At 45.8% G+C, this 13,314-nt stretch overlaps 1 protein-coding gene across 2 annotated transcripts in view; it reads left to right on the plus strand.

The window, feature by feature from the left end:
• METTL23 (methyltransferase 23, arginine) overlaps positions 1–13,314 on the plus strand; it is a 121,456-nt gene that overhangs the window by 83,359 nt on the left and 24,783 nt on the right. For both annotated transcript variants that reach the window (XM_032976178.2, XM_076052919.1), the window contains 2 exons: positions 5,054–5,285; positions 11,150–11,234. In XM_032976178.2, coding sequence (XP_032832069.1) covers positions 5,054–5,285; positions 11,150–11,234 — 317 coding nt within the window. The remainder of the gene's footprint in view (positions 1–5,053; positions 5,286–11,149; positions 11,235–13,314) is intronic.

Here is a 13,314-nt window from a genome sequence, read left to right on the forward strand (position 1 = left end):
GACACATTTTCAATGTCCTGGCTGAGGGAAGGAGGTTCTCCCCCAAGATTTGACGGTACATGGCCCCGTCCATCGTCCCTTTGATGCAGTGAAGTTGCATGTATGTGCTTTCTTGAGCAGGGGGACCTTGCAGGCGCTGCAGGATTTCAGTCCTTCACGGTGTAGTGTGTTACCAATTGTTTTCTTGGTGACTATGGTCTCAGCTGCCTTGAGATCATTGACAAGATCCTCCCGTGTAGTTCTGGCTGATTCCTCACCGTTCTCATGATCATTGCAACTCCACGAGGTGAGATCTTGCATGGAGCCCCAGCCCGAGGGAGATTCACAGTTCTTCGTGTTTCTTCCATTTGCGAATAATCGCACCAACTGTTGTCACCTTCTCACCAAGCTGCTTGGCAATGGTCCTGTAGCCCATTCCAGCCTTGTGAAGGTCTACAATCTTGTCCCTGGCATCCTTGGAGAGCTCTTTGGTCTAGGCCATGGTGGAGAGTTTGGAATCTTATTGATTGCTTCTGTGGACAGGTGTCTTTTATACAGGAACAAGCTGAGATTAGGAGCACTCCCTTTAAGAGTGTGCTCCTAATCTCAGCTCGTTACCTGTATAAAAGACACCTGGGAGCCAGAAATCTTTCTGATTGAGAGGGGGTCAAATACTTATTTCCCTCATTAAAATGCAAAGCAATTTATAACATTTTTGACATTCGTTTTTCTGGATTTTCTTGTTATTCTGTCTCTCACTGTTCAAATAAACCTACCATTAAAATTATAGACTGATCATTTCTTTGTCAGTGGGCAAACGTTCAAAATCAGCAGGGTATCAAATACTTTTTTCCCTCACTGTATTTACAATACTACCATACGTGTATTAAAGATAGTAACAGCCTATTTAAATAAAACAAAATAAAGTAAAATAAAAAAATGTTTTAACACACAGTGAGATGCTTAACCGGACATATTGGTAGGGTAATGTGTGCACAAGACAAAGTTCACGCAGACAAGATCATCAAAATGGTTCGCAAGGAGATTCTGCTGCCCACGCTTGTGGCTGTCGTACTGAACCTCCGGCAGCATCGCTGCTGAACTTTGCTAACGATGAGCTCGCAGCGCGTTCTGTACACAGTGGCCAGCGTGTTGGAGCGTGTTATTTCAAAAATAGTGCGGGCATCACAAAAATAAGTGTAAGTTAATCTAACGCGCCATTTCAAAATCGTGTTACATGAACACGCGTAAAAACGCGAGGCAACTGTACCATGAATCTGCCACAACAATGATCTCATGTGACCTGTCATGGAATGCCTAAGGGGTATCGATGAAAGCTGGGTTTTCTGTTCCATACCAAAGCCTCTTCAACAATCATTACTGCTCTACACATAACAAATTCAGGTGCTGTTGGAATCCTATTGTCATAGCTGGGGTGAAGCAACCAATTCCGACCACACTGCACCGGATAGAATTCAGAGTGACGCAGCAGTCGGGATGATTGATGAATCAGCACTCAAGGATTCGATCCAGTCACTCGCTCACCAGGGGTCAGTTGCCTCCTTATCGCTCTTTCATCGCGACTCCTGACTTGGTTACTGTTCCTATGAGACTCACTCCTTCACTAAGTCTACCAGACATAGACTGTTTCATCTCATTCAGAATCATATTTATTTATACTGGAGGAATCCAATGAGCTATTAAGCTCTTTATTCACAGATGTCCAGTAGGGGTGGGTAAGAACGTTACAACAAACAATACAAAACACAATGTGTTCAATCACCACACTGTAAGGTCACAACTACAGACTCACTCACCCATTTATTCACCACACTGCAGATAATGCTTTCATTTTCTGCTCTTCCCTCGCACCGATCCACTTTGAAATCCGCCCCCTCCCCAATCACTCAAAGATTCACAACTGCAAATGATTACCAACAAACAGCACTTATCAGAGTTATAATAGATAAGAGTTAGCACGTATCTTGAATTGAGCAAGGTTATTATTGTGTAGTGTTCGATTTCACTCGGACAACTTTTGTCTTTCTTCGAACACCGCTTTATTTACAACTCTCCGCATGTCCTCAATATTCCACAGTATCCATGTCGCCACGGCTCGCTCGCCGTGCGTCACTCGACTCGCTCACCACCTTTGTCTCTCCACTCCCCACTATTTCTGCGCTTACTCCACCGCTAACTTCTTCGTCTCCGCTCTCACCGTCGCTATGCTCTCTCGACTGCTAACTACTTCGTCTCTGCTCTCCGCTATCACCGTCACTATGCTCTCTCCACTGCTAACCACTTCGTCTCTGCTCTCCGCTATCACCGTCGCTATGCTCTCTCCACTGCTAACTACTTCGTCTCTGCTCTCCGCTATCACCGTCACTATGCTCTCTCCACTGCTAACCACTTCGTCTCTGCTCTCCGCTATCACCGTCACTATGCTCTCTCCACTGCTAACTACTTCTCTACTCTCCGCTATCACTGTCACTATGCTCTCTCCACTGCGAGCTACTTCGTCTCTGCTCTCCGCTATCACTGACGCTATGCTCTCTCCACTGCTAACTGCTTCGTCTCTGCTCTCCGCTATCACCGTCACTATGCTCTCTCCACTGCTAACTGCTTCGTCTCTGTTCTCCGCTATCACCGTCACTATGCTCTCTCCACTGCTAACCACTTCGTCTCTGCTCTCCGCTATCACCGTCACTATGCTCTCTCCACTGCTAACTACTTCGTCTCTGCTCTCCGCTATCACCGTCACTATGCTCTCTCCACTGCTAACCACTTCGTCTCTGCTCTCCGCTATCACCGTCACTATGCTCTCTCCACTGCTAACCACTTCATCTCTGCTCTCCGCTATCACCGTCACTATGCTCTCTCCACTGCTAACCACTTCGTCTCTGCTCTCCGCTATCACCGTCACTATGCTCTCTCCACTGCTAACTACTTCTTCTCTACTCTCCGCTATCACCGTCACTATGCTCTCTCCACTGCTAACTACTTCGTCTCTGCTCTCCGCTATCACCGTCACTATGCTCTCTCCACTGCTAACCACTTCGTCTCTGCTCTCCGCTATCACCGTCACTATGCTCTCTCCACTGCTAACTACTTCGTCTCTGCTCTCCGCTATAACCGTCGCTATGCTCTCTCCACTGCTAACTACTTCGTCTCTGCTCTCCGCTATCACCGTCACTATGCTCTCTCCACTGCTAACCACTTCGTCTCTGCTCTCCGCTATCACTGTCACTATGCTCTCTCCACTGCTAACTACTTCTCTACTCTCCGCTATCACCGTCACTATGCTCTCTCCACTGCGAGCTACTTCGTCTCTGCTCTCCGCTATCACTGATGCTATGCTCTCTCCACTGCTAACTACTTCTTCTCTACTCTCCGCTATCACCGTCACTATGCTCTCTCCACTGCTAACCACTTCGTCTCTGCTCTCCGCTATCACCGTCACTATGCTCTCTCCACTGCTAACTACTTCGTCTCTGCTCTCCGCTATCACCGTCACTATGCTCTCTCCACTGCTAACCACTTCGTCTCTGCTCTCCGCTATCACCGTCACTATGCTCTCTCCACTGCTAACGGCTTCGTCTCTGCTCTCCGCTATCACCGTCACTATGCTCTCTCCACTGCTATCGGCTTCGTCTCTGCTCTCCGCTATCACCGTCACTATGCTCTCTCCACTGCAAGCTACTTCGTCTCTGCTCTCTGCTATCACCGTCACTATGCTCTCTCCACTGCTATCGGCTTCGTCTCTGCTCTCCGCTATCACCGTCACTATGCTCTCTCCACTGCGAGCTACTTCGTCTCTGCTCTCCGCTATCACCGTCACTATGCTCTCTCCACTGCTAACTACTTCGTCTCTGCTCTCCGCTATCACCGTCACTATGCTCTCTCCACTGCTAACCACTTCGTCTCTGCTCTCCGCTATCACCGTCACTATGCTCTCTCCACTGCGAGCTACTTCGTCGCTGCTCTCCGCTATTACCGACGCTATGCTCTCTCCACTGCTAACTGCTTCTTTTCTTCAGCTCCGCTATCGTTACGCTCTCTCTACTGCTAGCTGCTTCTGTTCTTCAGCTCTGCTATCGTTACGCTCTCTCTACTGCTAGCTGCTTCTCTTCTTCAGCTCCGCTCCACACTGTTTCCAAACTCCGTCTCCAACTCTGTCCCCAACTCTGTCTCCAAACTCTCCTCCAAACGCCACGTCTTGCCTCGTCCAGCTCCCAACTCCAACTCCCGCTCCAATTCCCCACTCCCCAATTTATCCACGCTCTCATCACACCCCAATTAATCAACCCGCGTCCCAACGGCGCTTCGCGTGCCCTCTGCACCTGTTCCTCCAGACTTCAAGATGCCACTCCAGCCTTGACAACAACACCAACCAATCACAGCCGTCCTTGGCTCCCCCATCTTAATTGCCCTAACATAACCTGTACTGTATTTGCCTTCGCTACAGGCTGATCCAACATAACCCGTACTGTCTTTGTTTCCATGCAATCGCACTGTTTGCACTACGCACTACATCTGTATGAGCTTGGGAAAATAGATGATCGGAGGGAAATCCAAACTAAGGCAGTGTGAGGGAATAAGCAGAAAGAGAAGTGTTATGAACTGCAGACGTGGTGAGTGGGTGGGTGAGTGAGTGGGTGAGTACGTTTTGTCGGTGAGTAGGTAGGTGATAGATAAGGTGTAGGGTAGCGGTTAGCGCGCTGCACAACGAGCCCGGTGACCCAGGTTCGATACCCGCTCATGGCCAACACCAGCGACAATTTACCTGAACCGGTCCTGGGCCTCCCCTAGATCGACTCAGACTCAAACGAGTACCTGGTGCGGTGTGTAAACATCACCACTGGGGAGACAAAGGCAGTGAGGCGTGGTGCTGGCCACCCACCCCCTTCGTGTGCCGTGCCGGCCTTCATAGGTGCTCGCTAACAGCACTTGCCCCAACAGCCTGTTAAAGGCTATACGGGGGGGGAGGAGGAGTGGTCTTTGGGTGAGCGGGTGAGTGGGTCAATGAGTGAGTGAGCGGGTGACGAAGCGGTTTGTTCCCTTTCTCGTGTGCTAGCTCGGGGCTGGCACGGCATTGCCGGGCATCGTGGCTGCCAGGTGTGGTGCCACTGTCACTCTGTCCGACCTGCCTCGGTGCCTTCCCAGTTGCGCTCACAGCTGCCGGGTCAACGGCCTCGATGGCTCCGTGCCAGTTTTGGGTCTGCGCTGGGGCCTAGTGACCCCCTCGCTCGTCACAATGCCGCCCCTGGACATTATCCTCGGTTCCGATATCCTCTACGAGCCACGTGGTGAGTGACACAACCCCCTGCTGTTGCTGCCCCTCTCCATGGCAGCCTGTGTATTAAACTCTGCGTATAATTAAATGTTCCACGGTGACCGGTCCCCGTACTATGCATTGCTGATGTGATGATTGCAATGTCATGGGGGTTTGTTCTGTTTTAATGGTCTCCTTTCGTATGAATTAATAGCAGCAGCAGATTAAAGTTGTCATTTTATATTTGTTTAACACATAGGCTTTTGCGACCAATATTAACCATTATAATATTATTATCGCCTGATTGAAGCTGCTTGTAGTTACCGGAAAAATGTCGTACTACGAATTGTAAATGTTGTAGGTTTACTCTCAAACACACCGGTGTGCTGAACTAGTAACCAATTGGCACATTTTGTTTACGTGAAAACCTTACTAATTGGCTGTGTCGGGTGGTAGCAGATTTAACAATACATTTATATTTACGTGATCTAACCCAACAAAACCTCATGAATTTCAGATGTAGTTATCCATTCAGTTGTCTGTTCAGAAGCAGATTAGATATCGTCCATTCCTCCTTTAGAGGAGTGAAGACCGCAGCAGCGGCGGAGTGTTCACGATGGTGGTCGATTGTTTGGGATTCATGGCCACACTCACAGGCCACCGAATCTTTGATGCGCCATTTGTGCATCAGGTGGCCGCATCGGCCACACGCCCCCTGGTCCCGTTTCAGAATCAGAATATCAAATGTATACTGGAGGAGGAATCTGATGAGCTAGAAAGCTCTTTTTCACAGATGTCCAGTAGGGGCATGGGGTAAGAACGTTACAACAACAAACAGTACAAAAACACGCTCGTGCAAAGTACAAGAAAGGTAAACAAATAACTCAAATACATACAAATGAAAGTAAACCACCCCCATCCTACCAGGCAAAGCCCACTGAGATATTAACTTATATTTCTGAGGCAACCTGACCACAAATGAAAGCTCAACATAGTGGCTGATCATTTGGACATTTATACCAGCAAAATAATCAAAACAATCTCAGTCGATTGTCGGACCATTGGCAGCATGCAAGGTTAACCTGGGAAGTTCGACCGGTAAGGCCCCCTGTTAGAGAGACGTTCATTTTTAATGTTTGATCAACAGTGTTCACCAACTGCTGGACTCTCATTACCAACTTCGGCAATACTTCTGCGGGGCCCCTCCATAGGAGAGTCATGTCAAATTGTAACGCTGCCGCACAGTATCCGCTCGCTCACTCACGTAGAGAGAGAGAGGACAACTCGAGAGGTGCGAGGAAGAATAGCAGATGAGCGGGAAGTCGGCCCACGCAATAAGCTCACGTGCGAACAATTGCCCAAGGTCTGCTGTCCTCCATATGCAGGTGTTATCTGCCAATTAACACGGTTGGCTATGTACGGTGCGAAAGAAGTTGAATGTGCACACATACCATGGAGAAAGCGAAACGTACAAAGTGAAACACTCAATCCCACGTAGACGGAATAGGTGGAGCCCACATTTTTGCTGTGCCGCCTTCTGGCAGAGCCAGAGGGTATGGCTCATTCTCGACGCCCGCCCACGGGGAATGGAGATGAAACGGATGGAGATTAAATCTTGACTTAAAGCTTTCGTGACTACAGGAATTCATATTCTTGGGTCTTTCGGTAAAGTCACGTGGATAAAACGTAGATAGGTTCCTATCTGAACCTATCTACGTGACTTTACCGAAAGACCCAATAATATAGATGGAGATTAGTCCTCACATTGCTGTACCCCCTTCTCCTGGCGAGCGAGAGGGTACGGCTCATCCTAAAAAAGGGGAGTTTTGTAACATCTGTGCGGTGATCCACCAACCCTCACTGCTCCCTGTACAGCGCTGGATTACCAGGCACATGCATAGCCATTGGTGGGGGAAGCGTTAAGTATTAGATTTGTGAAGTTGGAACAGTGGGGAGCAGTAGTTGGTGCATATGTCATCTCAGTCGACCAACCAATGGCACTTTGTCTGTTCCATGACCTCTTGTCAGCGAGGCCTTCAACACTTCATGTGGCCTCAAAAAATGCACCTAGCCTGGCACAAGCGCCGTGATGACGTCACCACCACTTAGTGGTAAATGGCTATTGTTGTTATCTGTTTTTAAGTTTTCAGTTGTATTTTTTCTCTTTGAGCAGTGCGGCTATTAATACACTCTTCAAAAATATGTTATCTCCGTCGCCTGGAATACAAGAGTTCATGGGTTCGATCTCGACCCTGACGCCTGTATATTTAGCTTACATGTTATTGCTGTGGTTGTGTGGATTTTTTTCCAGGTCCTCCGGTTTTTCCCTTTACATGTAGAAACGTGCGTTTAGAGTATTTGGCTGCTATAAATTTCCACGTGATAAGCCACTTCGTTGAGCTATTATTTGTGACAGCCAGGTCGCTTCTGAAAAATAGCTACAGTATATAGCTCAGTGGGCCTTACCTGGTAAAATAAAACACGTTTTTGTTGGTTTTAGTTTCATTACAACAGATAATTCTGAGATCTAGAGCAGCTTGAGGAGGATTTTGATTTCCTCGCTGTGACCCATACCTTGTTCCCATGCGTGGAAGGGGGTTGCTTAGTTCAGAACTGAACCCTGGGTTTATTCTCATTCCTTACTCGATGTGTCTTCAAGGAGGGCAATACACATTGAGCATTTAAAGAAAAGACCAACGATTGTATAGATTTTATCAATCCGTTTTTTTAAGGCAATTGTTTTATGAAAGATATTATTTGTGTTGTGATTACTCTTTGGTTCTTTCGATAAATTCACATAGAAAGAAAATAAATTCAGAGATAGAGGTGGGTCTGCTGGAGCAGCTGCTGGAGGAGAGAAATTAGCATGTCAATGAAAGACTGGTACATTTTAGAGAGAGGTGTGTGGAAATCCACCCCGAAGCGACCGAGGGAGAGAAAGAGCAAATGGACCTATGAGAGCCTAGTAAATTTTAGAGAGAGAAATAGTCATTACTCTTTGGTTCTTTCGGTAAAGTCACGTAGAAAGAAAATAAATTAAATAATAGAATACGACGTTTCGATTATAACACAAGCAACAGTCATCAGGTGGAACTAAATTTGAGAGAGAGACAAAACACAGACACGGAGACATACAGACAGACACACAAGCAGAGAGAGACAACATAGAGACACACAAAGAGAGACACACAAAATAGACACACAGAGACCCAATGCCTCTGTGTCGAGGCCTTAAATACAGAGAGAGGGGGGGGGGGACAGAGAGAGAGGTGGGTCTGCTGGGACAGCTGCTGGAGCAAAGAAATTAGCATGTCAATGAATCCACCCCGAAGCGACCGAGGGAGAGAAAGATCGAATGGCCCTATGAGAGCCTGGTAAATTTTAGAGAGAGGAATAGTTTGAGAAAACTAAATTTATCAAATCTTTTGGAAATGTAATGCATTGCAACACAGAGAGTCGGCTAACACACAGTTAACGCATAGCTTGGTTGATTATGATCTCCAAAGATTGCTAAAATTTGAAGTTAAGTGTGAAATTTGACAAACAGAGAGATGTGTGGAAATCCACCCCGAAGCGACCGGGGGAGAGAAAGAGCGAATGGACCTATGAGAGCCTGGTACATTTTAGAGAGAGAAATAGGCCGTTTGAGAAAACAAACTTAGTAAACTAGGAAATATAATGCAATACAACACAGAGTAGGCTAACATAACAGTGAACACACTACCTGGTTGATTACGTTCTTCTAAAGATTGCTAAATTTGAGAGACAGACAAACACGGACACGGAGACACAAAAACACAAGCAGAGAGAGACAACACAGAGAGAGACACACAACACGACTTTACCGAAAGAACCAACGAGTAATTTCTGCAGTCACGAAAGCTTCAAATCAAGTTTGTGTTGTGATTATTTGTGGATTTTTGGACTTTGGTGGACCTCCTAAGCAGTAGATCTCTGAGGTTGTTTCCTAAGATTCCTACAGCAGTGAATTGTTCCTGGAAAGTTTAAACAATGTTGGGTCGATTCAAGCATAATGTATTAGATTTAGGCATATGGGCTCAGAGATCAATAGAAGCAAAAGAGTGATACTAACATGCCTGGCGTATGGTTTCGGAGCCAATTTAGACTCGTTATATTTAAATGCTATATGCTAATTCCTTGACCACCAGGACACTGATTAGCATCACAGAATTGGAGCTCAAATTCAGTCAGGGAAAAAAGTATTTGATCCCCTGCTGATTTTGTTCGTTTGCCCACTGACAAAGAAATGATCAGTCTATAATTGTAATGGTAGGTTTAATTTAACAGTGAGAGACAGAATAGCAAGAAAAAAATCCAGAAAAACGCATGTCAAAAATGTTATAAATTGATTTGCATTTTTATGAGGGAAATAAGTGTTTGACCCCCTCTCAGAAAGATTTCTGGATCCCTGGTGTCTTTTATACAGGTAACGAGCTGAGATTAGCAGCACACTCTTAAAGGGAGTGCTCCTAATCTCAGCTTGTTACCTGTATAAAAGACACCTGTCCACAGAAGCAATCAATCAATCAGATTCCAAACTCTCCACCATGGCCAAGACCAAAGAACTCTCCAAGGATGTCAGGGACAAGATTGTAGACCTACACAAGGCTGGATTGGGCTACAAGACCATTGGCAAGCAGCTTGGTGAGAAGTGGAGTTGCAATGATCATGGGAACAGTAAGGAATCAGCCCAGAACTACACGGGAGGATCTTGACAATGATCTAAAGGCAGCTGGGACCATAGTTACTAAGAAAACAATTGGTAACACACTATGCCGTGAAGAACTGAAATCCTGCAGCGAGCGCAAGGTCCCCCTGCTTAAGAAAGCACATATACATGCCTGTCTGAAGTTTGCCAATGAACATCTGAATGATTCAGATGACAACTGGGTGAAAGTGTTGTGGTCAGATGAGACCAAAATGGAGCTCTTTGGCATCAACTCAACTCGCCGTGTTTGGAGGAGGAGGAATGCTGCCTATGACCCCAAGAACACCATCCCCACCGTCAAACATGGAGGTGGAAACATTATGCTTTGGGGGTGTTTTTCTGCTAAGGAGACAGGACAACTTCACCGCATCAAAGGGACGATGGACGGGGCCATGTACCGTCAAATCTTGGGTGAGAACCTCCTTCCTTCAGCCAGGGCTTTGAAAATGGGTCGTGGATGGGTATTCCAGTATGACAATGACCCAAAACACACAGCCAAGGCAACAAAGGAGTGGCTCAAGAAGAAGCACATTAAGGTCCTGGAGTGGCCTAGCCAGTCTCCAGATCTTAATCCCATATAAAATCTGTGGAGGGAGCTGAAGGTTCGAGTTGCCAAACGTCAGCCTCAAAACTTTAATGACTTGGAGAAGATCTGCAAAGAGGAGTGGGACAAAATCCCTCCTGAGATGTGTGCAAACCTGGTGGCCAACTACAAGAAACGTCTGACCTCTGTGATTGCCAACAAGGGTTTTACCACCAAGTACTAAGTCATGTTTTGCAAAGGGGTCAAATACTTATTTCCCTCATTAAAATGCAAATCAATTTATAACATTTCTGACATGCGTTTTTCTGGATGTCTTTGTTGTTATTCTGTCTCTCACTGTTCAAATAAACCTACCATTAAAATTATAGACTGATCATTTCTTTGTCAGTGGGCAAACGTACAAAATCAGCAGGGGATCAAATACTTTTTTCCCTCACTGTATGTGTTTTGACCTCCAATTTGGTGAGTAGTAGGTGAGTGGGTGGGTGAGTGAGGGTTTTGTTGTGACCTGTAGTATGGTGGTTGAACAAAGTATGGATGAGATAAAACAGTCAGTGTCTTGTAGACCGAGTCCTCAACATCAATGAAGGAATCAATGAGTGAATCTGATGATGACAATTCCCAGATTTTGAAGCTGTGCTGGTGACCGTGTCTTACCTTCTCAACAAGAACCCCCGCGGACAGTTCTGGACCACCTACCAGGAGCGCAGGTATGCAGCGCCAACCAGGGGCGCACCTACGGGGGGTATGTAGCAGCAGCATTATGTGTCGCATGGGGGCCCAGTTGGCCACAAGGGGCCCCAAATCAACAGATCAATAAGTAGCAAAATGTTAAGAAAAATGATTAAAATTCAAATGTATTCGTTCAAAATAACCTGCAGTGTACCATGGACCAAGCCCGACTAACGCAGCTGACTATCGTATCAATATGAGCAGCATACAGTTGTGCGATCCACCCCTTTGATGAAATAGGAGACCAATGTGGCCAGCATGAAAGCAAGATGCACGATAACTTAATAATGAGTATTGTACCTTGAAATATTTTTTATTAATACTGCCACTGTCCTCTTAACCCAATACACGATGCAACTAAAATAATGTATATAGTAATAGCCTACGTATTATTGTATACGGGTTAAAAACCATCCGCAGCTATTTCAGTTAAAAGTGAGAAACCAGGGGGTCCCACAGTCTTATTTTGTGTAGCCCCCCCGTTGAAATAGGTCGTTGAGTCCCTGGTTCCAACGCACATGGACACAGCCAGTCGATTAAACTATAAACACATTTTTTTTATTTTACCAGGTAACACCTACTAGAGCTATACAGCTCTTTTTCAGAAGCGACCTGACCACAAATGATAGCCGGAGGACTCAAGAGAAAAATCTATGCAACCACGAGGAGAGAGACACGAAAACTCCAAATATACAGCTGGTTTCAGGATCGGGATCGAACCCATGACCTCCTCTCTACCAGACGAGGTAGTTAACATCTGCTAGCGACCGTGGCACCCCTTGACACCAAAGCGGCCAACATGCTCTTATTGCATCTCAACGATAACCGCTGAATATTTGTTACTGCTGCCAGTACAGAGCAACACAATCAACTGCAGGTGGAAGTCCTGCTGCCAGTTCTTACCTCACAGCACCGGATATAATTCAGCAATCAGGGTGATTGATAATCCAGTACTCACTCATCCACTCCGGTCGTCAGTTGCCTATGCGTCACTCTTCTATCGCTACTACTAAGGGCACTGCGGTGGCGAGATGTTAACTCCCTCGCCTGGTATACAGGCGGTCGTGTGTATTTTTCTCTGGGTCCTCCGGTTTTTCTCTCCACATTTAGAATAATTTCGCCTTTAAAGTATTTGGTTGCTAAAAATTTCCACGTGATAAGCCACTTCGTTGATCTATCATTTGTGATAGCCAGAACGCCACATTTGCAAATGTGATTTGTAAATTAATCCTTAACAATGTATTGAGAGTTACAATTTAACGTACAGTTTTTATTAAGGGACTGTGTGTTGTCTTGGTGTAGTCTGAAACTGTTTTTGCTGTTGTTTACTGCCTTTCCGAAGCTTGGGAATTGATTATGGAATTTTGTACTTTTATTTTTATTTATTAATTAAAGAGGCGCCATGGTGGTGAGATGTTCTCTTTCTCTCCCGGTATGCATGAGGTCAGGGGTTTGATCCCGACCCTGACGCCTGTATATCTGGAGTTTGCACGTTTCTCTCTGTCTCCATGGTCACGTGGATTTTTTCTACGGGTCCTCCAGTTTTTCCCCTCGACATTTAGAAACATGCACTAAAATCATTTTGATCATTTTGCTGCTATAAATGTCCAAATGATGGGCCACTTTGTTGAGCTATAATTTGTGGCCATGTTTGCCTGGTAGGATCGGGATGGTTTTGTTGTATTTGTATGTGTTTTGGTGATTTGTTTACTTTTCTTGTACTTTGTACTACTATCATATTTGTGTATTTGTTGTTGTAACGATCTTACTCGGCCCCGACTGGACAGCTGTGAAAAAGAGCTTCATTGTTCATCGGATTCCTCCAGTATAAATAAATATTCTGATTCTGCTTCCAAAAAAAAGCTATGTAGTTGACATTTTTATTTTCAACATTTTATTAGCAAAGGCCCACAAGGCCCCAAAACGTCAAGGAGCCAGCAACAAGCAGCACTGTCAGAGCTGTAACATGAGAGTTAACATGTTACTCTGATTAAGGAAGGTTTTTGGTAAATATCTTGGGGGGAAAAGAGGTGATGTGAGGGAATTCCAAATTGGAAC

Source organism: Petromyzon marinus, chromosome 58 (genome assembly GCF_048934315.1).
Source record: "Petromyzon marinus isolate PM22_M1 ecotype Great Lakes invasive population chromosome 58, UKy_Petmar_22M1.pri1.0, whole genome shotgun sequence".
NCBI lineage: Eukaryota > Metazoa > Chordata > Hyperoartia > Petromyzontiformes > Petromyzontidae > Petromyzon > Petromyzon marinus.